A 24,157-nucleotide genomic window follows, 5' to 3' on the forward strand; every position below is an offset into this window, starting at 1 on the left:
CAAGAAATACAAAGACAGAAATAAACGATGAAAAGAATCAGGAAAATTAAAGCCATAAGAAGAAATAAATGACATTATATTTAAAAATAGAAAGAGAAAACTGAGTATTATAAATTAAAAATGAATAAATAAATGTTTTTAAATATATACAACTCTTAACTTATACTTATATAACTTCTCATATAAACATCATGTGAAGTCGATAAACACGAACATTTAATAAAAGTGTAAGACAGTGAATGCACCATCTGTACTGAAAAAAAATTAAAGTGCACTTAATGTTGGACACTGGGAGGCAGCAGAACCCCGGCTGCTTACTGTCAGGACCTCATTACCCAGAGTTCCACCGGATGGGGAGGCGGAGGGGGCGGGGCTCTACCTGCCCACACCTGCAGAGAGTTGAGAGACTGAAGACAGAAGGAAGAAAAACAGGCAGGAACCAGAGAAAAGGAAGAAAAAGAAAATGATCAGAACCAGTTTGATCCTGATCCACTGACCCGATCCAGACTCACCTGAACCGGACTCACCTGATCCGGGTCCGTCTGAGCTCACCTGGATCACCTGGATCACCTGAGACTGACTGAAGATTTCTCAACTGTTCCAGAAGCAGGAAGTGAGAGCAGACATGGTGAGTTCTCTGTTCTCTGTCACCGCCTTCAGAAAACACAGGTTCTGTTCCGGTTCTGCTCTGGTTCTGCTCCTGCAGAACACTTCTTTTACCGTCGCTGAGGGTTTCCATGGCAACACGTCTGCCAGAAATCACTGATTACAGCTGCAGTTAAACAGTTGAAATGTTCCGTCCACCTCCACCCTTCGAACAGTCTGCTGGTTCGTCTGCAGAACCTCAGAGTTCTGTTCTCTTTAAAGAACCAACTTAACTGTCAGCTCTGTTTTTTCTGTATTTTACCTAATTTAATTTGCTGTGAGGATCAGATCCTGGATCAGTTCATTGCTGTTCGAACTAAAACTTGTTTTTTTCACTTTTTTCTTTTTTTTTCTGTTTTAAACATAATGGAAAAATTAAGTTTGATAAAAATAAATAATAAAATATTTAAAAATATATAACGTATTTGTACCATAACTATAAAACACTGAGTAAATTAAAAATTGAATTAGTAAAAACAACACAAATAAAAAAACAGAATAAACCAACATGACATGAAATAAAATAGAATAAAAAATAATAATAAAATTAGCGGCATGTGTATATAAATAAAAATAACACATATCAAATATTTAATTGAAAAACAAACAAACAAAAGCTGAAGTTTAAATAAAGTATTTTTGTATTTATTCCTTCCCGTTGCCATGGAAACCCCGTGTACAGGAAGTCAGGAGGGACAAATGTTCCAGTAACTATATTCAAAATTCATTATTAAACTTTTCTGTTTGTTTCTTTGTTTTTATTATTTTATTTTATTTTATTTGTATTGATTTAATAATTCTGTTTATTCTGTTTTGACCTTTTATTTCTTTAGTTTTCTTTTTAATCTCTTTTTTAGTTTAGATTGTTTTATGATAATTGTTCATTTCTCATCTTCAGAATCAATTTTATTAAATATAAAATTAAAGTTTAATTCTTCACAGCAGCCTGCAGACCTGCTCATGTTTATATATTTTACTGTAAATTGTGTTTATAGGAACAAATAATACACATTAATGTGAAAGCTAACTTTATATACTAAAGTACATTTTGATGTTCAGTTTGAGGGCTGGATTATGGGCCTTGAGGGGCCCTGAGGGGCCCTGAGGGGCCCCAAGGCTACAGCTGAACTACATGTGTGTTTCTTATATGAAATAAAGTCTGAACTGAGGAAGATTTTACATCAATAATCTGATTTATTTAGTTTCTGTTCCCATGAAACGTCAAACAAATAAAGTCATGTTGAGGCATAGAAACCTGCAGTACTCTTCGGTACTGAGAGTACTGCAGTACTCTGATTACTTCAGTACTGCACTGGATTAGTTTTATTTTGGCCACAGAACAAATTTTTGCGTCAGGTCCTGTGAATCTGTCAGTGTGTTGTGTGAACTCTCAATAGATTGATCAATAGATTATTGATCATAAAAATGATCAGTAATCTATTGATTATTGTCTTGATGAATCATTTTGATTATAAACTGTTGCAAAAGGACTCGGGCACACCATCTAACTTGCAGTATATCTTTTATTTGCAATGTTTCAGTCAGTGTTCTGATGAAGGTTTGTTAAATAAATGATGACATGCTGCAGGTTGGACAGTGTCAGTCTGCAGGTTAGACAGCGTCAGTCTGCAGGTTGGACAGTGTCAGTCTGCAGGTTAGATGGCGTCAGTCTGCAGGTTGGATGGCGTCAGTCAGTCTGCAGGTTAGATGGCATCAGTCTGCAGGTTAGAAGGCGTCAGTCTGCAGGTTAGACAGTGTCAGTCTGCAGGTTGGACGGCGTCAGTCAGTCTGCAGGTTAGATGGCATCAGTCTGCAGGTTAGACGGTAGCAGTCAGTCTGCAGGTTAGACGGCGTCATTCTGCAGGTAGACAGCATCAGTCAGTCTACAGGTTAGACAACGTCAGTCTGCAGGTTAGACGGCATCAGTCTGCAGGTTAGACAGCGTCAGTCAGTCTGCAGGTTAGACGGCATCAGTCTGCAGGTTAGACGGTAGCAGTCAGTCTGCAGGTTAGACAGCGTCAGTCTGCAGGTCAGACGGCATCAGTCAGTCTGCAGGTTAGACGGAGTCAGTCTGCAGATTAGATGGCATCAGTCTGTGGATTAGATGGCATTAGTCTGCAGTTTAGACCGCGTCAGTCTGGAGGTTAGAGGGCGTCAGTCAGTCTGCAGGTTAGGCCGCGTCAGTCAGTCTGCAGGTTAGACTGCGTCAGTCTGGAGGTTAGACCGCATCAGTCAGTCTGCAGGTTAGACGGCGTCAGTCAGTCTGCAGGTTAGACCGCGTCAGTCTGCCGGTTAGACGGCGTCAGTCTGCAGGTTAGACAGCGTCAGTCTGCAGGTTAGACGACGTCAGTCAGTCTGCAGGTTAGACGGCGTCAGTCTGCTCGAGTCCTTCTGCAACTTTTTGCTCTTCTCTCCAACACACCTGTCTTGTTTAATAGATGTGTGAAATGTTTCCTTTGATTATAAACTATCAGAAAATTTCCTCACATATTAGCTAAAGGTAAAGGTAAGGTATTAGAATATCCTGATTTGATATGAAGAAGCATGACTGACAGACAGGAAGTGATGTCATGTGTTTGAGTGAGGTGAGTCCAGGTGAGACTGAAGGTTCACTTCTCTACATCAGAACTTTGTCCACTTGTCTCCCAGCACAGACAAATTCCGTCCCCTAAAACAAATCCTTCAAACTATCCGCCAGCACTTTGGGAACTCTGCGTCTGATTGGCTCATGCTTGTCCCGTCTCTCAGTTACAGAGACTGTTTCACAGAGACATGAACTCAGAGGTGTCCTCAGATGATTTGGTGCTGATTTAACTGACGTCACATCATCAGGAAAACTAAAGAAAACTGTCCAAAGGAACCATCGTTCTGTTTTCATTATCACACACACACACACACTACAGCTCTGTGTGTCGACATGTTGAGGCGTCGCCTCCTCAACATGATCCCACATGACCACAGGAATTCTGGGAATTCAGGACGGGATCAGAGAAGACGACCTGAGGAGACAATCTGACAGGGGCGTGTCCACACTTTATGATGGACACGTCCCTGTCCCAGTTTCTAACAGTCCTGTATTTAAACATTTATTTAAAAGATAATTAGTCCAATCAATCACAACAGAGAGGCACCAGGTGAGACGCCACCATGAGAAATAGTTTTATTCATATTATTTATTTACTCATTATCAAGAGTTTTTCTCTTCATGTTTTCTGTTTTTATGAAACTACGACTAACTTCTCATTAGACGTCACCAAACAACCCTGTGATGTCAAATTATTAATAAATCAAAGTCACCTGATTAAAAACAAATAGAAGTGGCTCCATTAAAAACAATGAACCTTTAAAACTGATTAGTCTGAACAGATGTTCTGCTTCTCATTGGACAGATAACCAATCACACTTCAGGATTATTATTATTATTATTATTATTATTATTATTATTATTATTATTATTATTATAAGCAGCTGCTCTTCATGTTGAACCGTCATGTTTCTACAGGAGCCCTGAAGGGACAAACCAAACACGGACTTTATTGTTTCTCAGGTTCTCTTCAGGCTCAGCAGACGAGTTGGTTACAATCTGCTGTTTCACCACTAGATGTCACTGAATCCTACAGACTGATCCTTGAAATAAAAGTACAGAAGTATCAGCATGAAGATATACTCATACCAAAAGTAAAAGTACTCACACATTGATGCATTCAAGTGTTCATCAGTTTAGGAGTTGGAGCTCATTTTAATGACTTGAGTCGTTGAATCTGTAATTACACGTCACAGTTTAATATTAATGAACTGAAGTTATTAAATCAATAGAAATGTAGTATCTGTTTCTGACTCTGTAGCGCAGTAGAAGTATAAAGAAAAAAATATAAAGAAGAAAATGGAAATACTTGGAGTTGTACTCTGCTGTCCTTCATCTTCTTCTGTGAACTTGATGAATTATTGATCAGGTGTGTGAAGTGTTCTTTCTTCTTTATTCAAACATTATTTAAAAAGTTGAATTGTTCCTTTCAGTTTCCAGATCGCTTCACGTTGGCGTCCTGCGTTATCCTCTCATGCTTTATTTCTCATCAGTGACCTGCTCACTGAACATTATCCTGCCACATCTGACATAAAATAATGGATTTAAAATTGATTTTATTGCTCCTCCAGAGTCTCTGATCAGAACTGTATCCATAGAAACGGTCTGTTCTTCAGGAAGAACAGAGTATTTAATAAAGCAGAGTATTAACATGTTTTAAAGAATGCTCAGTACAAAATCTGATGTTCTCCACACAGTTCTCTGCCACAGCAGAACAGGAAGAGAGAGAACATATAGAAGAAAACCAGATGTGACTGAAGTGCAGCTGTAAATCTGATCAATCACAATCTCGTTCTGTTATTGATGGAATAATAAATCAAATATTCTGTGTATCAAATCATGAGGCATTTAGGGACCTCTTCAGATGCTCTTATTTTGAAATTCCTCCAGATGATGCTGACAGCTGATGATTGGCTGACAGGTCACCATGGTTACAGGCAGATGTTTTAAATGAACTGTTGTTATGTTTCCTCACAGCAGGTCAGAGGTCAGAGGTGAGGAATATGTTGAACCAATCCTGACTCTGTCTGTCTCTATGCCCCGCCCCCTCAGGGTAGCAAGGAGCGATACCATTGGCAGGCTCAGAATGTGAAGGTGAGTGGCGTGGACGACATGGTGCTGCTGTCCAAAATCAACGAGGAAGCCATCACGGAGAACCTGAAGAAGAGATACATGGACGACTACATATTTGTATCCTCATACAGTACTGAAGAAGTACTGCAGTAACAGTATGACAGTAATACTACACAGTAAAAGTACTTTGTTACAGGTAAAAGTACTGCAATCACATTTCTACTCAAGTAACGGTTTAAAAAAGTATCAACAACAAAATTTACTTAAGTACCCTAAAGTAAAAGTACTCATTATGCTGAGTTATTTAGTTCAAACTTATGATAACTTAGCCTTGTGCTAATGTAGCCTTGTGCTAACTTAACCTTGTGTTAATTTAGCCCCATGTTAACTTAGCCCCATTTTAATTTAGCAATGTGCTAACTTAGCCCCATTCTACCTTAGCTCCATAGTAACTTAGCCTTGTGCTTAATTAGTCCTTATACTAATTTAGCCTCATGCTAACTTATCCCATGCTACACTTTGGGAAACACTGATTCAGTAAATCTGTGGTTTGAGACGAGTTAGTCGTTACTGAGACTGAAGGATTCACGAGGAGCTGCTGGGACTCCAATTCTGGTTCTAGTGGTCTGAATGTGGTTCCTGATCCTTGTGGTTCTGGTTCCAGTGTTTTGGGTGGTTCAGATCGTGGTTCTGGTCCTTGACCTGGTCTTTCCTGCAGACGTACATCGGTCCAGTTCTGATCTCTGTGAATCCGTTCAAACAGCTTCCATATTTCACTGACAGAGAGGTGGAGCTCTACCAGGGAGCGGTGAGACCACACACACACACACACACACACACATGCGCACATACACACACACACGCACACACGCACACTTACACGCACACACACACACACACACACACACGCACACACACACGCATGCGCACACACACACACACACACACACACACACACACACACACACACGCACACACACACACACACACATGCGCGCACACACACACACACACACACACACACACACACACACACACACACACACATGCACACGCGCGCACACACACACACTGTCAGACACTTCACCAGAGGACTGCAACAGGTTGGTTGTTCCAACTGGCTGCAACAAGAGTTTGATCTGATTGGTTGAAGTTAGACGTGATAGACGGACGCTTCATCCAATCACCTGTCTTTTTTTAAGTGTTTTTTAACACTGTTTAGTTTTTTAAGTCCCTTTTCCAGACTGTGCATTTTTTGTAAAATCTGCCATGTGACTCTTTTTCTCTTCTTTTTGGAGCAGAACAAAAAAAAAAGAAAAAAAACGCTGAATATTAGTTTATGTCACAGATTTAGGGACAAGTTATTCTTTATTCTTTCCTGACAATTGACTAAACCTTTACATTTTTTAATTTCTTTTTTATTGACAGTAAAATGAAACACACTCAACATAAAGATGCTGTTGCATTGGATTTATTATTTTATGATATTAAATTTTTAAAAATCACCACAGTCCAGGAAACAAAGTTTCTGAATCTTAGATTTTTTGGTGTTAAAATCCTCCCTGTCTCTCAGGTTGGGAAGAATTCCTAAACTCTTTAATCAATATAACTGACTGATCACAGTAACCGTGATCAATATAACTTGACTTTCTAACTTTATTAACCCTCCTCCTCCTCCTCCTCCTCCAGGCTCAGTACGAGAACCCCCCCCACATCTACGCTCTGGCTGACAACATGTACAGAAACATGATGATTGACAGCGAGAACCAGTGTGTCATCATCAGGTAGGCGGGACTTTGAGCCCCTGACAGCCTTCAGTGTTTAAATATTGATGACTGAATGATACTGAAGGGTTCTGTGAGGGTGAACAGAATGATTAAACACCTGACTGTTTGTGTTTTCATAGATTTTAATAAAATCTGTGAACTTGTCCTTTAATATAAACTGACAGCAGCGCTGCAGAATGACAGATGAGCAGATTAAACTTTATTTAAAGTCAGCTGAGAGTCAAATGAACAGAGTCTTCAGTCTGTTTCCTGTCTGTCAGCGGTGAGAGTGGAGCCGGAAAAACTGTCGCCGCCAAATACATCATGAGCTACGTGTCCAAAGTGTCCGGAGGAGGAGACAGAGTCCAGGTCAGTACACACAGTACTGCTCAAAGTACTGCTCAAAGTACTGCTCAAATTACTGGTATTTTTCAAGCCTTTTCTGATTATTTTCATTATCAATTAATTTGTTGTTTGGCCCATAAAATGTCAGAAAATGGTGCAAAATGTTGGTCAGTGTTTGAGAACATCCTCAGAAACCATAAAATACTCACAGGTAGAATCAGAGAAGTTTTATTTTTACTTCTTAAACACTGACTCAAACCAATCAATCGATCATCAAAATAGTTGGTGATTAATCTAATAATCAATTAATGATCGATTATTCGATTAATTGTTGCAGCTCTAATGTGCAAATCCAGTAAAGCAGATCAGAATCAGCACAGCACACGTGTTAAGCGGCAGTTTTCCCCCAAGAGATTTTGAGCATCAAACCAAAGTCTTTCGGCGTCTATTTGTATTTGAAATATCTTTATTAATGTAAAGGAAAACATAGGATTCAAGCTCCCTCCTTAGCTCTGCCCTCTTTAGTTACTGTTGCTATGCTTGTCATATGTTCTTGTCTCACTGCACACGTGCAGTTTACAGTGATTAACAGTGATTTCACATCTTTAGATTCCACCAATTCACAAATGTAGCTCACTAATGTAAGCTAATGCTAATGCTAATGAGTGAGAAGTTTCCAGCTGTGAAATCAATAAAGTTATCTTATCTTAAAGGTATCATATCTTTTTTTTTTTTTTTTTAATTATTTATCTTATCTTATCGTTTCCATCTGACACAGTTTTATTTGTCCCACAACAGGGATGTCCTCAGCGTTTCAGCAGCAAAGTGGACGGTGAAAATATAAAGAAGCATCAATAAAAAATAAATAGAGTTTGAGAGAGGCCACATCCTCCTCCTCAAACCCCGACAGAGCTGATCCCAGTGTGACTCCTGGGAACAGACGCGGCAAATCCAGCACTACTTTGTATGGAGCTAATGCTACTGCAGCTAGTAAGCTAATTAGCTGAACATGCTAACATGAGCAGCTCGTATTAGAGCAGATAAAGACAAAGTTTAATCTATTCTCCAGGTTTTATGGTTAAAATGCACGTTCTAAATATCGAAGGGGGAACGTCTCAACGGAAACACTGAGTTCAGGTGTTGGACACCTGGTGTTGAATCAAGAGAAGAAGATCTGGATTGGTGCATCCCCACTGTTATTGCATTGATACTGTTGCCATGGTTACTGCGGCTCCTCCTGATGACTTGTGTGTGTGTGTGTGTGTGTGTGTGTGTGTGTGTGTGTGTGTGTGTGTGTGTGTGTGTGTGTGTAGCATGTTAAAGACATCATCCTGCAGTCCAACCCTCTGCTGGAGGCCTTTGGTAACGCCAAGACTGTCCGAAACAACAACTCCAGCAGATTTGTGAGTATAAATACAATAATGACATGGTTATTGGTGCCGTTTAAAACATATAGTACAGTACTAGTATACAGTTTAGTACTAACACATGTACGCTGTGTGCTCCTCCTCCTGTCAGGGTAAATACTTTGAGATTCAGTTCAGTCGAGGTGGAGCTCCTGATGGAGGAAAGATCTCCAACTTTCTGTTGGAGAAAAGTCGAGTAGTTTCACAGAATCCTGGAGAGAGAAACTTTCACATCTACTACCAGGTACTAAGATATGTACCACAATTAATACTGCAGTATTCACTACCAGGCACTGAGATATGTACTGCAACAAGTACTTTACTCTCCGAACCTGCGCTCATTTGTGTAAAACAAGCAAAAGTCTTTAATAGACATACTGCCCCTGACCTCTCTGTGACCTTTGACCTTTGTCATCAGCTGTTGGAAGGGGCAAGTAGGGAGCAGAGGGAAAACCTCGGGGTCACAACCCCTGACTACTACTTCTACCTCAACCAATCGGGAACCTACACCGTAGAGGACGTCAACGACAAGAAGGAGTTCTCTGATACTATGGTCAGTGTCTGGCTGTCTGTCCGTCTGGCTGACTGACTGATTGACTGACTGACTGACTGACTGTCTGTCTGTCTTTCAGGGGGCGATGTCAGTAGTGGGTCTGTCTTTGGAGGATCAGGATTCAGTTCTTCAGCTTGTTGCAGGAATTCTTCATCTGGGAAACATCGGCTTCAGAGAGGAAAACAACTATGCTGTGGTCGAAAGCCAGGACTGTGAGATACTACACAATATACACAATACAGCACCATACTGTTTAATACGAGGGGTGAATAATGTGGGGTCACATAACTAAACTTCCAGGGATATCATTCACCACCTCTGATGACCATCCATCCTTCTCCTCATCCTCACTCCTTATGTCTTTCACTCCTGATCCTGTCCTCTCTTCTCATGATGGATCACTGCTTCAGATGCAGACAAATATTTTCTGACTTTGGTTGAGAGTGAAATTGGTCAACATCTAACCTAGAGGATGAATCCCTCTGCCAGGACTCAGCACAGAAACATAAAGAGGGACTTTAATAAAGCTGATTTTGATTTGTTGATGGTCAAACTGTCTGTATGTGTCCTCTGTCAGTCCTGGCGTTCCCAGCCTTCCTGTTAGGAATCTCTCAGGATGGTCTCTGCAGTAAACTGACCAGCAGGGTCATGGACAGTAAGTGGGGAGGCAAGACAGAGTCCATCTCCGTCACCCTGAACACCGAGCAGGCCTGTTTCTCCAGAGACGCCCTGTCCAAAGCCCTGTACACCCGCCTGTTCGACTTCCTCGTCGACGTCAGTCCACACGCACACACACACACACACACACACACACACACACACACACACACAAACACACACTCCTTCTTTTACAATTCAGTTTATTCTTTATTAATGTGTGTGTGTGTGTGTGTGTGTGTGTGTGTGTGTGTGTGTGTGTGTGTGTGTGTGTGTGTGTGTGTGTGTGACAGTGTATTAATAAAGCCATGCAGAAAGACCAGGAGGAGCTCAACATCGGCGTCCTGGACATCTATGGCTTTGAGATCTTCCAGGTATAAATGCCCACACACACACACACACACATTTAAACTTGAGCCTCACTGACATGATAAGTTTTCTAACACTGAACATCAACCTGATTCTGAACAGTCAAAACAGTCTCAACCATCAGACAACGCCCATGAAAAAGTGAGAAAAAGTTCTCATGTTTGTGAAGTCTGAAACATTTATGAACAAATTCACTTTAGCTGAGTTTATAAAAAGATTTAGGGCTCCTCAAAAACCTGAAGTTACCAGTCTGATAAATGCACACATGGAAATGTTTAAAATCTTTTAAATGTTGTTGAGCAGTGTGAGCTTCCCAGGTGATTTCTTTATTGTGTTGTGTTGATGTCTAAGTGTTTTTTATTGATTTACTTTAATGATTCGAGAAGCAGCTTTCAGTTATTAATATAGTACTGTTTCCATTTCACTGCAGTGATGCTTGTGTTCCTCGGTTTGTGGGTAAATGCATGCAGCATATAATTATAATATTATCTTTATCTCAAGAGCATTATCATCACTCCACTCAAACACTTTGTCCACGGCACTTTGGTGCAGCTGAGGGTCAGCCTGTATCATCTAAATACTTTAGAATGTATTGATTTGGTGTGTCTGTTTGACTATCAAACTCAGATTCCCACGCTACATATGACACTGAAGTCACTCATTTGATTACTTTTAAACTTTATTTCACAAACTTACAAAATACTATTAATTCTTGTTTAAGCTCACACACACACACACACACACACACACACACACACACACAGGTTCCTGCTCCTCCTTTGAGGGTTGTTGAATGGTATTCTGGGAAATGTAGGAATTTAGTAGAAGTAGAAGGAGCAGGTTGAAGGCAAGAAATTAATCATTAAAGTAATTTTTTGATTGATTGATTGACTACATGAGTCTGATTATGTGTTGAGTAACTTCTGTCTCTTCTGTTTCAGAGAAACGGCTTTGAGCAGTTTTGCATCAACTTTGTCAACGAGAAGCTGCAGCAGATTTTCATCGAGCTCACACTGAAGGCTGAACAGGTGCGACATCATCACAGTGTGACATGACCATGTTACACATTTTTTATAGTTACTTGATGACGTGCAAGCTCCACCCGACTGAAGACTTGCAAGACACAGAGCACACGCACAGTACCACTGAAGGACCAAGGCCCTGGGGCCGTCACAAGACACGGCGTCTCCTTTTCTGTTTCCTATCAGTTTTTGTTTCTGTCACAAAAGTAAAATATTTAAATAAGAAGCTGAATGTGTTCTTGTGTCTCTGCAGGAAGAATATGTTCAAGAGGGGATCAAATGGACGCCCATTGACTATTTCAACAACAAGGTGGTCTGTGACCTCATCGAGTCCAAAGTGGTGAGTCAACCAATCAGTGAGCAGAAAAACAACAACACATATTTGTTGTTCCACAGTGTGAAAAATTCAGTTTGTTAAAAACAAGATAATCAATAATGATGTTTATCAATGACTGAACATCAAAATCAGCTTTGTTTGTGTGTAAACATGACATCATCTCTGACTCAATCATCTGTGTCTGTTTCCCAGAATCCTCCAGGGCTGATGAGCATCCTGGACGATGTGTGCGCTACGATGCACGCTAAAGGTGAAGGAGCCGATCAGACGCTGCTGCAGAAACTTCAGGGACAGATCGGATCACATGAACACTTCAGCAGCTGGAACAGAGGATTCATCATCCACCACTATGCTGGGAAGGTACACCTGTACACCTGTCTACCTTTACATCTGTCTACCTGTACACCTGTACAGGTAGAACTGTACACCTGTAAGCCTCCTGTGCTCCTATACAACTACACACCTGCTCAGGTGTTCAGCTGTTTACCTGTTCACCTGTCTGTCTGTGTGTTCAGGTGTCGTATGATGTTGACGGGTTCTGCGAGAGGAACAGGGACGTGTTGTTTAATGACATCATCGAGCTCATGCAGGGCAGTGAGTTGTAAGTACTCTGTGTGTTTGTTTGTGATGACCTAGTGATGACCTCACAATGAAACCTGTCTGCGGTGTGTTTGTGGTCAGTCCGTTCATCAGAGCTCTGTTCCCTGAGAACCTGGAGGCTGAGAAGAGAGGGCGTCCGAGCACCGCCAGCAGTAAGATCAAGGTGAGAGAGACCTGATGATTAACAGGTGATCACTCCTGTAGCGCCACCTTTAGGACAAACTGTTCATGTTTAGCTCTACTGCAGGTTGGACTGAATGATCAGGATAATGTCTGTTCACACTGAGGCTGTAATTAATTCTGCAGCCAGCAGGGGGCGCTAACAAGCCTATCAGTGTGTCACATCAGCATCCGTTCATCGAGTCAGTCCAACATTTGATCATGTGGTCAGTTATAGTTGACTAATATGTGTAAACTTGTCACTGTAGGAACAGTGGTCACATGACCTGAAACGAGCCAAAATTAAAGCATGTGCATCAGTGATCATGTATAAATCTACAAAAACAGCATGTTTGAAAGACAGAGAAGAGTAGAAATACTGACTTAACTTGTTTACTGCAGTAAAAGTGTGAAGTTCAGGCTCTGAAATGTCCTCAAAGTACAAAAGTAAAATGTGGAAAACACAGATTGGAATTTTTCACCATTTTCAGAAGTTTTATGGACCAAACAACTAATCGATTAATCAAGATGATCGACAAATTAATTGATAATGAAAATAATAGTTACAGGAAAGACTTGAAAAATAGGTCCAAACGTGGAGCACATGGACGTAAGTCTATTTTCTAGGTCTTTCCTGTAACAAGTATTTTTCATCTGACAAGATTGTGACAGGATTGATCCCCCCTTTAGAAACAAGCCAACAGTCTGGTCCAGACTCTGATGAAATGCACCCCTCACTACATCCGCTGCATCAAACCCAACGAGACCAAACGTCCCCGGGACTGGGAGGACAACCGGGTCAAACACCAGGTGGAATACCTTGGCCTCCGAGAAAACATCAGGGTCCGCCGAGCCGGATACGCCTACAGACGGGTCTTCAACAAGTTCCTGCAGAGGTCAGAGGTCAAACAGAGTCATATCATTTCAACTGTCCTGCTGCTTCTTGTACGCTAACAGATACGTGTGTCCCGCAGGTACGCCATCCTGACGAAGGAGACCTGGCCTCAGTGGAGGGGCGAGCAGCGCCAGGGAGTCCTGCATCTCCTCAACTCCGTCCACATGGACCAGGACCAGTTCCAGCTGGGCAAGACCAAAGTCTTCATCAAAGCCCCAGAGTCGGTACGAAATACTGAACACACACAGGAAGGGACTTAGGGACTTTCAAAATAAAGTTCCTGTTGTCAAATTGTCAGTTTTCGTCTACAGTGACGACCTGAGCGAGAGGCAGTGACAGGAGGCAAGTCAATACAAGACAGTAAAACAAAGATACAGCTAGTGCAAGAGACCAGTATCACATCATCACAATATGTTCAGTATAGACAACAACAGACATCTATCATGTGTTCCAGACAGGAAATTCAGAAGCAGGGGCTGTGATCAGACACTGTCACTTGTAGTGAGTTAACAGAATGAGGGTGTAGATTTAGCATCTTTTAAACTGGTTCAAGTGGCTGGGAGCAACAAACTGGAATGAGAAACAGCCAATGGAAGGGCAGACATTAGGAATGACCATACAACTGAAACGTATAAAACATAAATTGTAGTTAATGTTGGAAAGATAGCCATTTGATTAGAAATGACAGGTTACAGTGATGAGTGACAGGGACACCGGCGACAAAGCTTTGTACGGTTTATTGAAAAGATTTTTGGAGGCAGACCTGTAGAGTGTATCATCACAATCCAACACTGGAAGAAGTGACCCTTGCTAAGTCCCGCCCTGTTTTTTGATTTTCTCCTTTTCCTGTAAAAGTGACGCCTTAAGTGAGCTAATGTCAGCTAATGATTGATTTAGATTAGCTAGCTAGTTAGCAAGAATTTTGCTAATATTTGCCAATTTAAGATGTGAATATACGTCATTTTTATGGGTCCCCCAGCAATATCTTTAAATGTGGCTTGCTTCTCCATGTGGATGACCCGAGTACAGAGCAGATCTAAGCACAGGAACCAGGAGAAATTGAAGGGTCAGTTGCCATCTTTACCAGGGTGTGCTTTGCAGAGTGGTTGAAAGATGCTTTGTTACAGTGCAGAAAACCAATTCTTGCTCCGACTTCGAGAGCAGCGTCTTGATGTGCATTTAAAAGAGAGAGAGTGAACTGTTGAGCCAGATACCAGGTATTTGTAGGGGATGACAAATTCAAGTTCTGACCAATCCCATGCCAAGATGTTGAGGGGGCAGGTGACTGAGGTGAGTTCTGGATGAAGACTTGAAACTGTGTTGCAGGGAGGTCCAGACAATGTTCTGGAGGGACTAGATGTGTACAAGATGCTCTCATCTGCAGACACTAACTGAGGTTCATCTCTGTGTTGTTTCTTCGCTGCAGCTCTTCTTGTTGGAGGAGATGAGGGAGAGGAAGTATAACGGTTATGCTCGGGTCATCCAGAAGGCGTGGCGTAAACACATCGCTGTCCGCAAGTACGTCAAGATGAGGGAGGAAGGTAAGACTGCCATCACAGAAGTGGGTTAATGAAGCACCATTTGGCTTGTGTTGTGGGTCTCGGACTTGATGTCTTCAGTGCTGAGTGATGTTCTGTTTCCAGCCTCTGATGTCCTGCTGAACAAGAAGGAGCGCCGCAGGAACAGCATCAACAGGAACTTTGTGGGTGACTACATCGGGACAGACAACCATCCAGAGATCAGGCAGTTCGTCGGCCGCCGAGAGAGGATCGACTTTGCAGACGTCGTGGTGAAATTTGACCGAAGATTCAGGGTAAAAAACACCAGAAACAACCTACAGTCCCACAATAAATCTTACTGATCTTTTGTCTCATTTCAAACAGTTGCCCTTCCTCCTCCAGGTCATCAGTGTTTACCATCATGGAAAATGGAAGAGTGCTAGAACTCATCTCAGAATATCATTGTATGTCAAAACTTAAGCTGTAATGACCATGTTTCACAAATATATCATGAGATTTATGCTGGCCAGGTCAGAGAACATGGTTTATTGGGTTTATTGAGCCAATTGTTTCATTACTTGAGCAAAGAGGAGCTTCAGGCCAAGTAAATCAGACCTTCAGTCTTTGAGATACACCTGTTGATCAGTCAACCATCCAGGAATTTGAGGTTCAGATCACCAGTGTGGAAGAGGCAGGCAAAACTTTGTGCCAAAATGAATGAACTTTGAACCAAAATAGCGTCATGTCATATGACCTCTTCTGGTCTATATGGTACCACTGACAGCTGTGGAGATGATGGAGAGAATGATCAGCAGCTCCCTTCACTGGTGGCTGGATCTCCCTTGTAGCTTTAGAAGCTTAGATCTCTACAGAAGGAGGAACACACTGTAGCTGCCCTCCCACAGTATCTCTATGTCATGAGAGAAATTCTGCAGCATCAGGACTCGAACAACCCCAAAGGATTGACTGCAGGCGAAGTTCAACCAGGGAGGAAGTGCAGAACCAAAATGATTTCGCCATCATTCAGTAAGACAAGATTCAGATTGGTCCAGGAAGCAGTATGGTGAAGCATCAATGAAGTTTAAGCCTGGATTATACTCCCAAACAGACACATAGTAGTTCATTTTAGACTACTTTCTGGAGTCTGCCTGGAAGATGGATTCTACACATGCACAGACGTATTACAGTTTGTTTTAATGCAGTGGTTGCATGGACTTGTGATACGCTGATGTCCACACAGGGCCATCACCGGGGTCAAGGACGGCCACAGTGCCAGCTCATCTGTTTGACATGGGGTCAAACAAGCAGTCAAACAGAGTACATCACTCTGCTTTCGAGTCTGTCCCATGCATCATCAGATGCATCCCTGCTTTACATGAACTGGTTTTGTTGTAGATTTGTTGGACGTCCTGCCTACTGTTTTTTCCTGTTTAAGGTAACTGTTCGTAAACAGAAGGCTTCTTTCTCCCAGAGCTGTAATGTTAACTACTGGGTTGATCATGTGTTTATAACATCCACACTGGAGGGCAATTATCTCAATCTGCAGCTCTAGCATGTGGCACTGAAACTCCGCAATATATGTTGTGATTTGATCAAGTAAATACTGGTCAAATAGGAACTGGGACCAGGTTTTGGTACCTCACCCTAATCCCAACATATCAAATTAAAGATCTGGCCTGCGTAATATGATCACGAGTCTTCCACAACCACCATGCCAAGAACAACACACTGATGTGTCCTTTGTTTTCTGCTCTGCTAATAGTTTTTTATGAGGTTTTATGTTATTCCCATGCAGCTCTCTGATTGGTGCCTCAAACTGAGAGAGAGACTCTGAAACAAGGGGGATGGTTAAAGTGGGGGAATTCACCATTCACCAGATCCAGGTTCTGACTGAACTCTCTGGTTGTGGGTCTGTTTTTCCACAGACCGTGAAGCGAGACCTCATCCTGACCCCGAAGTTCCTGTACCTGATTGGTCGAGAGAAGGTGAAGCAGGGTCCAGATAAGGGTCAGATCCAGGAGGTTCTCAAGAGGAAGATTGAGCTCAACAAGATCCAGTCTGTTTCCCTGAGGTACACCACCAGGACCAGAATTAGAACCACAAATAAAACCGCAGCTAGAACTCAAACCAGAATCAAGAAATAGCAGGTTTTCTTTGGGAATCAAAGTGGGCATGTCATATTTTAAAGGTTTTTGTGCAGCGCCCTCTGTTGAAGACATCCTTGATTACAATTGTTCCACTCAAAACTGGAATTGCAGGCTTGGTTTGACTGGGTAACACCAAGGTTCTAAGAATCTTGAATGGAACCAGTTCAAGAACCAGAGCTAATTTGATGGAAAAGGGCCTGACCACAACTAGAACTACAACCAGGACCAACTGAGAATTGTTGGGTCTCAGTAAATAATATTAGAAAGAGTACTAGTGAGACCTGCTCTGCATGAAAATTGCCATGCTAATAAAATTGATTTGACCTGAGCTTAAATTAGATTTGTAATTGGTACTAGAACTAAGAACAGAAGCAGAACTAGAACCAGGACCAGGACATATGGAAAGGGCTCTTGTCTTTCTACATCTGTCTGATTGTCTCTCTGTCTGTCTGACTTCATGTTCATGCCTGTCTCTCTCTCTACCTGTCTGTCTCTCTGTCAGCACTCTGCAGGACGACATCTTCATCATCCACGAGGAGGAGTACGACAGCGTTCTTCAGAGTGTCTTTAAGACAGAGTTCCTCAGTCTGCTGGTCAAACGTTACCAGGAGAAAACTCAGAAGAAACTGCCGCTTAAATTCAACAACCTGTGAGTACCATAACTACTTTTGTTTTACTAAAATATAAAAAAAATACATACAAGTATTTCCTTCATCTGATGCCTTATAACTTACCTAATGTTTGCATATTTAAATGTTGTTGACTAAATTGATGTACATACTGTTAGAAAACTGAAATTCTTGTGTTTCCAATGATGACAACCATTTCGAAAACAAAGTAACCAAAAGATCAAAAATATTCCAACAAAAATTCTGCATATATCAAAATAAAAAAGTACTTTACACTTGTTTAATGTAAAGCACATTGTGTTGCCTTGTGTATGAAATGTGCTATATAAATAAAGTTTGAGTTGAGTTTACTAATGAGACGTACTGTTAGAAAGCTGAGATTCTTGTGTGGTGTCAGATACAATCACAGCAGCAGGAACAATCAGCTCCACCAACCAGCAAACAATTACAACACGAAGGGAACTTACTGTCAGGACTCCTGTAATCCACCGGTTGATAATATTCTGACAAAAACATATTCATATTGACATATTCATATTTACATAATCATAATTCCATTTTCATATTAACATGTTCATATTGTCATTTTCATATTAATATATACATATTTATGTTTATTTACATGTTCAGTCCAAAAACATAGGATAAATATCCACAAACTGCAACAAAGAGCCAGCAGAAGTCTTAACTCTCTCCTGTGTGCCTCGTTTGAGCCAATAGGAGCTTCCGTGTCCTGTCCACAGCCTATAATAGCCAATTGGAGTCCTGCATAAAATGCAGCCAATCAGAACAGACTGTGCTGATGACTGGTGCTTCATATGGCCAATGAAATCCCCACACAGGTTTTATATGTAATATGAAGTTGAATTTAGTTTGCTGTATGTTGCTTTTTATATGACCTGTTTTTCCATCACAGCACTTGTTTTGGGGCAAAGTTTAATTTCAACAGGTGAAAATCCTCTTTAACACATTTATACTTCAGTGTTGTTGTTATCATATTTGAACAATCTCACTGTTATAATGTCATGTTGTGTTACTCAAAGGCAACAGCACTTCCAGTGATTCAAGAAGTGATTTAAGGACAGTGAACCATTATTCGTGACAACCCGGTGTAGTCAGCCACCACTTGGATTTTGATGCACATCACCAAATAAATCCTGATTTAATAAATCCTTTCCATGAAAGAAAAAAGACACAGACCCTAAAAACACATCAGACAGCTATGATGTTTTTCTTAAACTAATTAAATAAAATGTTGTGTCTCTGTCCTCCAGCCTGGAGTTTAAGGTGAAGAAGGGCGGCTGGGGTCCGTTCAGCTCCTCAGGGTCCAGACAGATCCAGTTCCAGGTGGGCCAGGGGGACGAAGCCATCCTGAAGCCCAGTGGAAAGGTTCTACAGGTCTCCATCGGACCGGGTCTGCCCAAAAACTCCAGTAAGTTCTGACAGGACCGGCCACATGTTTCCGTGTGCTTGTCTTCACCAGAGTTTTATAGTTCATTAGTTTTTATTTTTCTTTAGTTTTTAATTTTAGTTTTTATTTCAGTTTAGTTTCAGTTAGTTTTCAGAGGTTTTGCTCAGTTCAGTTTAGTTTTTACTGTTTAAAAAAAAGTTCAGTTTTAGCTTAGTTAGTAGTTTTGGTTTCAGTTTAACTTTTTTAATAATATGGGGGTGGGGAGGGGTTGTCATTTTTTGTGTATTTTTGTTTCATTATTTAAAATTATGATTTAATATTTTAGTTTATTTTGTAAGTACACAATATTCTTTCAGTTTTAGTTCACTACCATAACCTTGGTCCTTCCTAATTTGTAGGACCGACGAGGAAGGACAACCGTAAGAGTCGTTACATGGGAAACCAGGCTCCGCCCACCAGCCATTACAACTCAGGTACCAGAGAAGAACCCTTCAGATGTCAGAGCGTCACTATCTGAGCAAGTTTTGGTTTTTAATTTTTCTTTTTCTTCAGCTCCACGCTCCAGAGGGGGCGGGGCTCCCAGAGGAGGCTCCACCTCCTCCAGAGGCTCCCTGTTGAGGCAGCAGTCCAGCATGGAGCAGCCCAGTCTGACCCGCCTTCAGAGCCAGCATCGCCGTGACAACCGGTCCCCCCAACACCATGACATGGGCTTCATGGCCGTGCCTGACCAGGGCGCCGCTGGGTGAGAGCAGTAAAACCAGTAATATAACAGTACTATAACCAGTATGACCAGTAACATTAGTGTCATACAAAAGTAGCCAGTGTCATCGGTCTAACCAGTATAACCAGTACAACTGGTAATATTAATATAAACAGTATGACCAGTGTCACCAGTATAACCAGTATAACCACTAATGGTGATGTAGCTAGTATAACCAGTAACCAGTGTAACCAGTATTACAGTCACATTATGTTACCAGTTTAACCAGTAACTACCTGCTGATCCCTGGATTGAAAATGTCCCTGTAACGCCGTGTCCCTGTAACACTGCACACAGTCAGGTTAAATGTCCCTGTAACACTGCACACAGTCAGGTTAAATGTCCCTGTAACGCTGTGTCCCTGTAACGCTGCACACAGTCAGGTTAAATGTCCCTGTAACGCTGTGTCCCTGTAACACTGCACACAGTCAGGTTAAATGTCCCTGTAACGCTGTGTCCCTGTAACGCTGCACACAGTCAGGTTAAATGTCCCTGTAACGCTGCACACAGTCAGGTTAAATGTCCCTGTAACGCTGTGTCCCTGTAACGCTGCACACAGTCAGGTTAAATGTCCCTGTAACGCTGTGTCCCTGTAACGCTGCACACAGTCAGGTTAAATGTCCCTGTAACACCGTGTCACTGTAACGCTGCACACAGTCAGGTTAAATGTCTCTGTAACGCTGCACACAGTCAGGTTAAATGTCTCTGTAACGCTGCACACAGTCAGGTTAAATGTCCCTGTAATGCTGTGTCACTGTAACGCGGCACACAGTCAGGTTAAATGTCCCTGTAACACCGTGTCACTGTAACGCTGTACACAGTCAGGTTAAATGTCTCTGTAATGCTGCACACAGTCAGGTTAAATGTTCCTGTAACGCTGCACACAGTCAGGTTAAATGTCTCTGTAACGCTGCACACAGTCAGGTTAAATGTCCCTGTAAGGCTGTCTGGTCAGGTTCAACGTCCTCATAATGAGCATGTCAACAGCAGACCCAGCTGTCCTGGGGCTGGAACCAGCAGCTCTGCAGTCATATCAGAGCTCTAAAGAACAGTGTTATATGTGGTTACGGTTCTCCACACTGTTCTCTTCATCACTGTAAACGGTACTGTAATCCCTGTGTGTTGCCTGCAGGCTTCAGCGGCGGCGGTCGAAGGAGGTGAAGCCTGTTCCTGGAGCAGGTCGACCCAAACCGGCTCCCAAACCGAAGCCTCGGTCTCCACAGTGCAGAGCTCTGTACGCCTACGATGCCCAGGACACTGATGAGCTCAGCTTCAACACTGATGATGTCATCGAGATACTCACTGAAGGTACTGCTAACACTGCTGTCAGTACTGCTGTTACTGCCACTACTGCTAGTACTAGTACTGTTACTGCTACTGTTAATACTACTGCTACTACTGCAGCTTGTCCTGTCAGTCTGTGGAATTAGAATCTTAGCTAACATACATACTGGAGATTTTTTTCCAAAAAAGTCTGACCTGCAGGTATTTTTGGCATACTGCAGATTTTGCTTTTATGTCAAAAAGCAGACCAAATGGACCAATCACAGCTCTTGTTTTGTCCCTGGAGTCAGCCTCTGTTTCTGTATGTTCTGCAGATCCGTCTGGATGGTGGTTTGGTCGGTTGCGTGGCAGAGAGGGGATGTTCCCTGGAAACTATGTGGAGAAGATCTAGACCTCCGATCCCTCCGAATAGGTCAGAGGTCACCGACCTGCAGTTGCAGCTGGGGTCAGAGGTCACCGGGCATCAGCTGACATGAAACCGGAAGCTGATGAATGATTCGTTTATCCATAAACAAACACATATATTTCAGTCAGAGTGACAACAGCTGTCAGTCTGCATCGTCCCCATTTGTCAGAGGTCAGGGTCTGGTGGTCCTACCTGCTGACTCTTGGACCTAAAGTGTCTGTGTCTCCATAATGCTGTTTACAGTTTAGTTAAAAGTCCCCATGACACTGTACACAGTCAGATGACTGTTGCATACAGTTCGGTTAAGTGTCCCCATAACGCTGTGTAGCGTCAGTTTAAACGTCTCCTTGTGATTTCAGTGCGTCTTATTATCTGTGGTGGTTTTAAGGCAGCACTTAGATCAAACTTTACATAGTGTTACCATGGAAACAAGATTAAGAATTTCAGTGTCCAGTGCCTCCTACAGGTTACAGTGTTTATTACAGCCGCAATATGAAAGTGTTGATAGAATAAACAACAAACAACAAAGCAAACAAATATCATCTAAAGAGATATGAGCTGTTAAACTGTCTGCAGTGTTGGAGAAGAGAAGGAACGAGATGATGAGCAGAAACTAAATGTCACACTGGAACTTTAAAATCTAAAATAAATCTCTTTTATTCTTCTGAACGTATAAAATGTGACTGAATGTCACAGCTGAAAAATCTGTGGGTTTTAGCTCTCTGATTGAAACATGGATAAAAATTAGGAGGAAAAATAAAATAAAATATACATGTGATTAAACTATTTTTTACTATGAAATATTTTTCTGTAGCCATTTTTATTCTCAAACAAGTCCTGTCTATTTTTTATGTCTGTTTGTCTTGTATGGACGTCTGAACATGAATGTTAGCTGCTAGCTTTAGTTAGCCTGTTGTTAGCGTGGCTACTATATGTTAGCTACTAGCTTTTGTTAGCCTGATGCTAGTGTGGCTACTGTTAGCTGCTAGCTTTGGTTAGCCTGCTGTTAGTGTGAATATTGTTAGCTGCTAGCTTTGGTTTGCCTAATGTTAGTATGGCTATCATGTGTTAGCTGCTAGCTTTACTTAGCCTGCTTCTAGTGTGGCTACTGTTAGCTGCCAGCTGTAGTTAACCTGATATTAGTATGGCTATCATGTGTTAGCTGCTACCTTTAGTTAGCCTGCTTTTAGTGTGGCTACTATATGCTAGCTGCTAGCTTTGGTTTGCCTGCTGTTAGTGTGGTGACTGTTAGCTGCTAGCTTTGGTTAACCTGCTGTTTGTGTAGCTGCTATATGTTAGCTGCTAGCTTTGGTTAGACTGCAGTTAGTGTGGCTACTGTTAGCTGCCCAGAGCCCTGTGGCTCTCAGCAGCTGTCTATTGGATGTGTGCATCAGCCCCACCCCGGCCTTTGACACACCACACTCAGCAAATGTCCCGTGATAGACGTAAATTTTTCACTCAAGTTGAATATTTTTTCATCAAATGTCTTAAACTGCAATTACCTGTTTATAAAACTGACTTTTTAATCTGTCCTGAAAATAACAAATTTAATATGGCCTGAAATGAGCAGCTGGTTGTTATCTAAAACATTTTATGGCTGGAAAACACGCCGATGACTGGAATAAAGGAAACTACATTACCCAGAGGATCGTGCTGCCTTCATATGCCAACGGAAATGTGGCATTCTTTCAATTTAAGCATGTGATTATGTGATCCGTATTTTTTCACTCAGTATTCAGAGCCACTGTTGAGAAGAAAGAATCTGACATTTACAGAATGAAGTTTTACTTTTAGATTAAATAATAATAATAATAATAATAATGATGATGATGATGATGATGATGATGATGATAATAATAATAATACTAATAATAATGATAAACAATTTTCTCTTCAATTAAGTAGGCCAACTAAAACGTCCTTTTGTGACTTTTTCAAATAAAATTATGACTTTAATTCTGAAGAATGATGACATTTCTTATAAAACGACTTTATTTACTTCAACTTTGCCTTGCAACAATGCAGATCGTTTAGTTGAGTTAAAAATTAATTCTCTAAATAATAAAACATTTTTTTTGTCATCATCCTGCACTATAATTTATATAGACCTCTTTTGTCTATCTTATGATGATGACTTTAATCTTATAATTATGACTTTTATCTCATAAGTATGAATTACTACAGAGATATTTTCTCTTTATTTGGTAGAAATGGGCTTCCATACTGTTTCAGACATTTTCTGGATCCGTCTGATTCAGGGGTCTGCAACCTTTACGACCACAAGAGCCATTTTGGGCCAAAAAGAGCAAAAAGAAATCTGTCTGGAGCCACAACTCTCTTTGCCCTTAAGACTTCTTTGGCATCCATAGAAAAGAGAAGAAATCAAGAAGACAAACCACCATCAAAATTTAGAGGAAAAGGCACTGACCCGAGCCACAGATGCAGGCTATGATGCACATTTTAGGTGGCAAAATATTATTATTTTTTTTAAATTTGGTGTCGTAAATGCAAGATGACTGCAGTAGATTTTTGAGTTTTGAGGCCAACTCAAACTCTTATGGTTTGAAACAAACTTTAGTTGAGATAATTGACTTTTCTTCCTTAGGTACA

At 41.4% G+C, this 24,157-nt stretch overlaps 1 protein-coding gene across 1 annotated transcript; it reads left to right on the forward strand.

Moving 5' to 3' along the window:
* The first annotated feature begins 362 nt into the window (after positions 1-362).
* myo1eb (myosin IEb) lies at positions 363-23,193 on the forward strand. Its single transcript, XM_084727340.1, has 27 exons — positions 363-628; positions 5,282-5,419; positions 6,021-6,110; positions 6,992-7,086; positions 7,350-7,437; positions 8,727-8,816; positions 8,932-9,063; positions 9,238-9,372; positions 9,452-9,584; positions 9,950-10,146; positions 10,323-10,403; positions 11,340-11,426; positions 11,674-11,760; positions 11,950-12,117; positions 12,273-12,358; positions 12,439-12,520; positions 13,207-13,412; positions 13,491-13,635; positions 14,838-14,952; positions 15,055-15,224; positions 16,836-16,981; positions 17,560-17,706; positions 18,961-19,118; positions 19,496-19,570; positions 19,650-19,839; positions 20,990-21,165; positions 21,456-23,193. The coding sequence occupies exons 1-27, from the start codon at positions 626-628 to the stop codon at positions 21,530-21,532; spliced, it is 3,297 nt and encodes a 1,098-aa protein (XP_084583466.1). The 5' UTR covers positions 363-625; the 3' UTR covers positions 21,533-23,193.
* The last annotated feature ends 964 nt before the right edge of the window (positions 23,194-24,157 follow it).

This window comes from Lutjanus erythropterus, chromosome 9 (genome assembly GCF_056507025.1).
Source record: "Lutjanus erythropterus isolate fLutEry1 chromosome 9, fLutEry1.hap2, whole genome shotgun sequence".
Taxonomy (NCBI): domain Eukaryota; kingdom Metazoa; phylum Chordata; class Actinopteri; order Lutjaniformes; family Lutjanidae; genus Lutjanus; species Lutjanus erythropterus.

Excerpts from the sequence above, each read along its gene's own strand:
- myo1eb (XM_084727340.1), top strand. Across the intron at positions 8,817-8,931 it reads ACAACAACTCCAGCAGATTT|GGTAAATACTTTGAGATTCA; the intron begins GTGAGTATAAAT and ends TCCTCCTGTCAG. Across the intron at positions 13,636-14,837 it reads TCATCAAAGCCCCAGAGTCG|CTCTTCTTGTTGGAGGAGAT; the intron begins GTACGAAATACT and ends TCTTCGCTGCAG.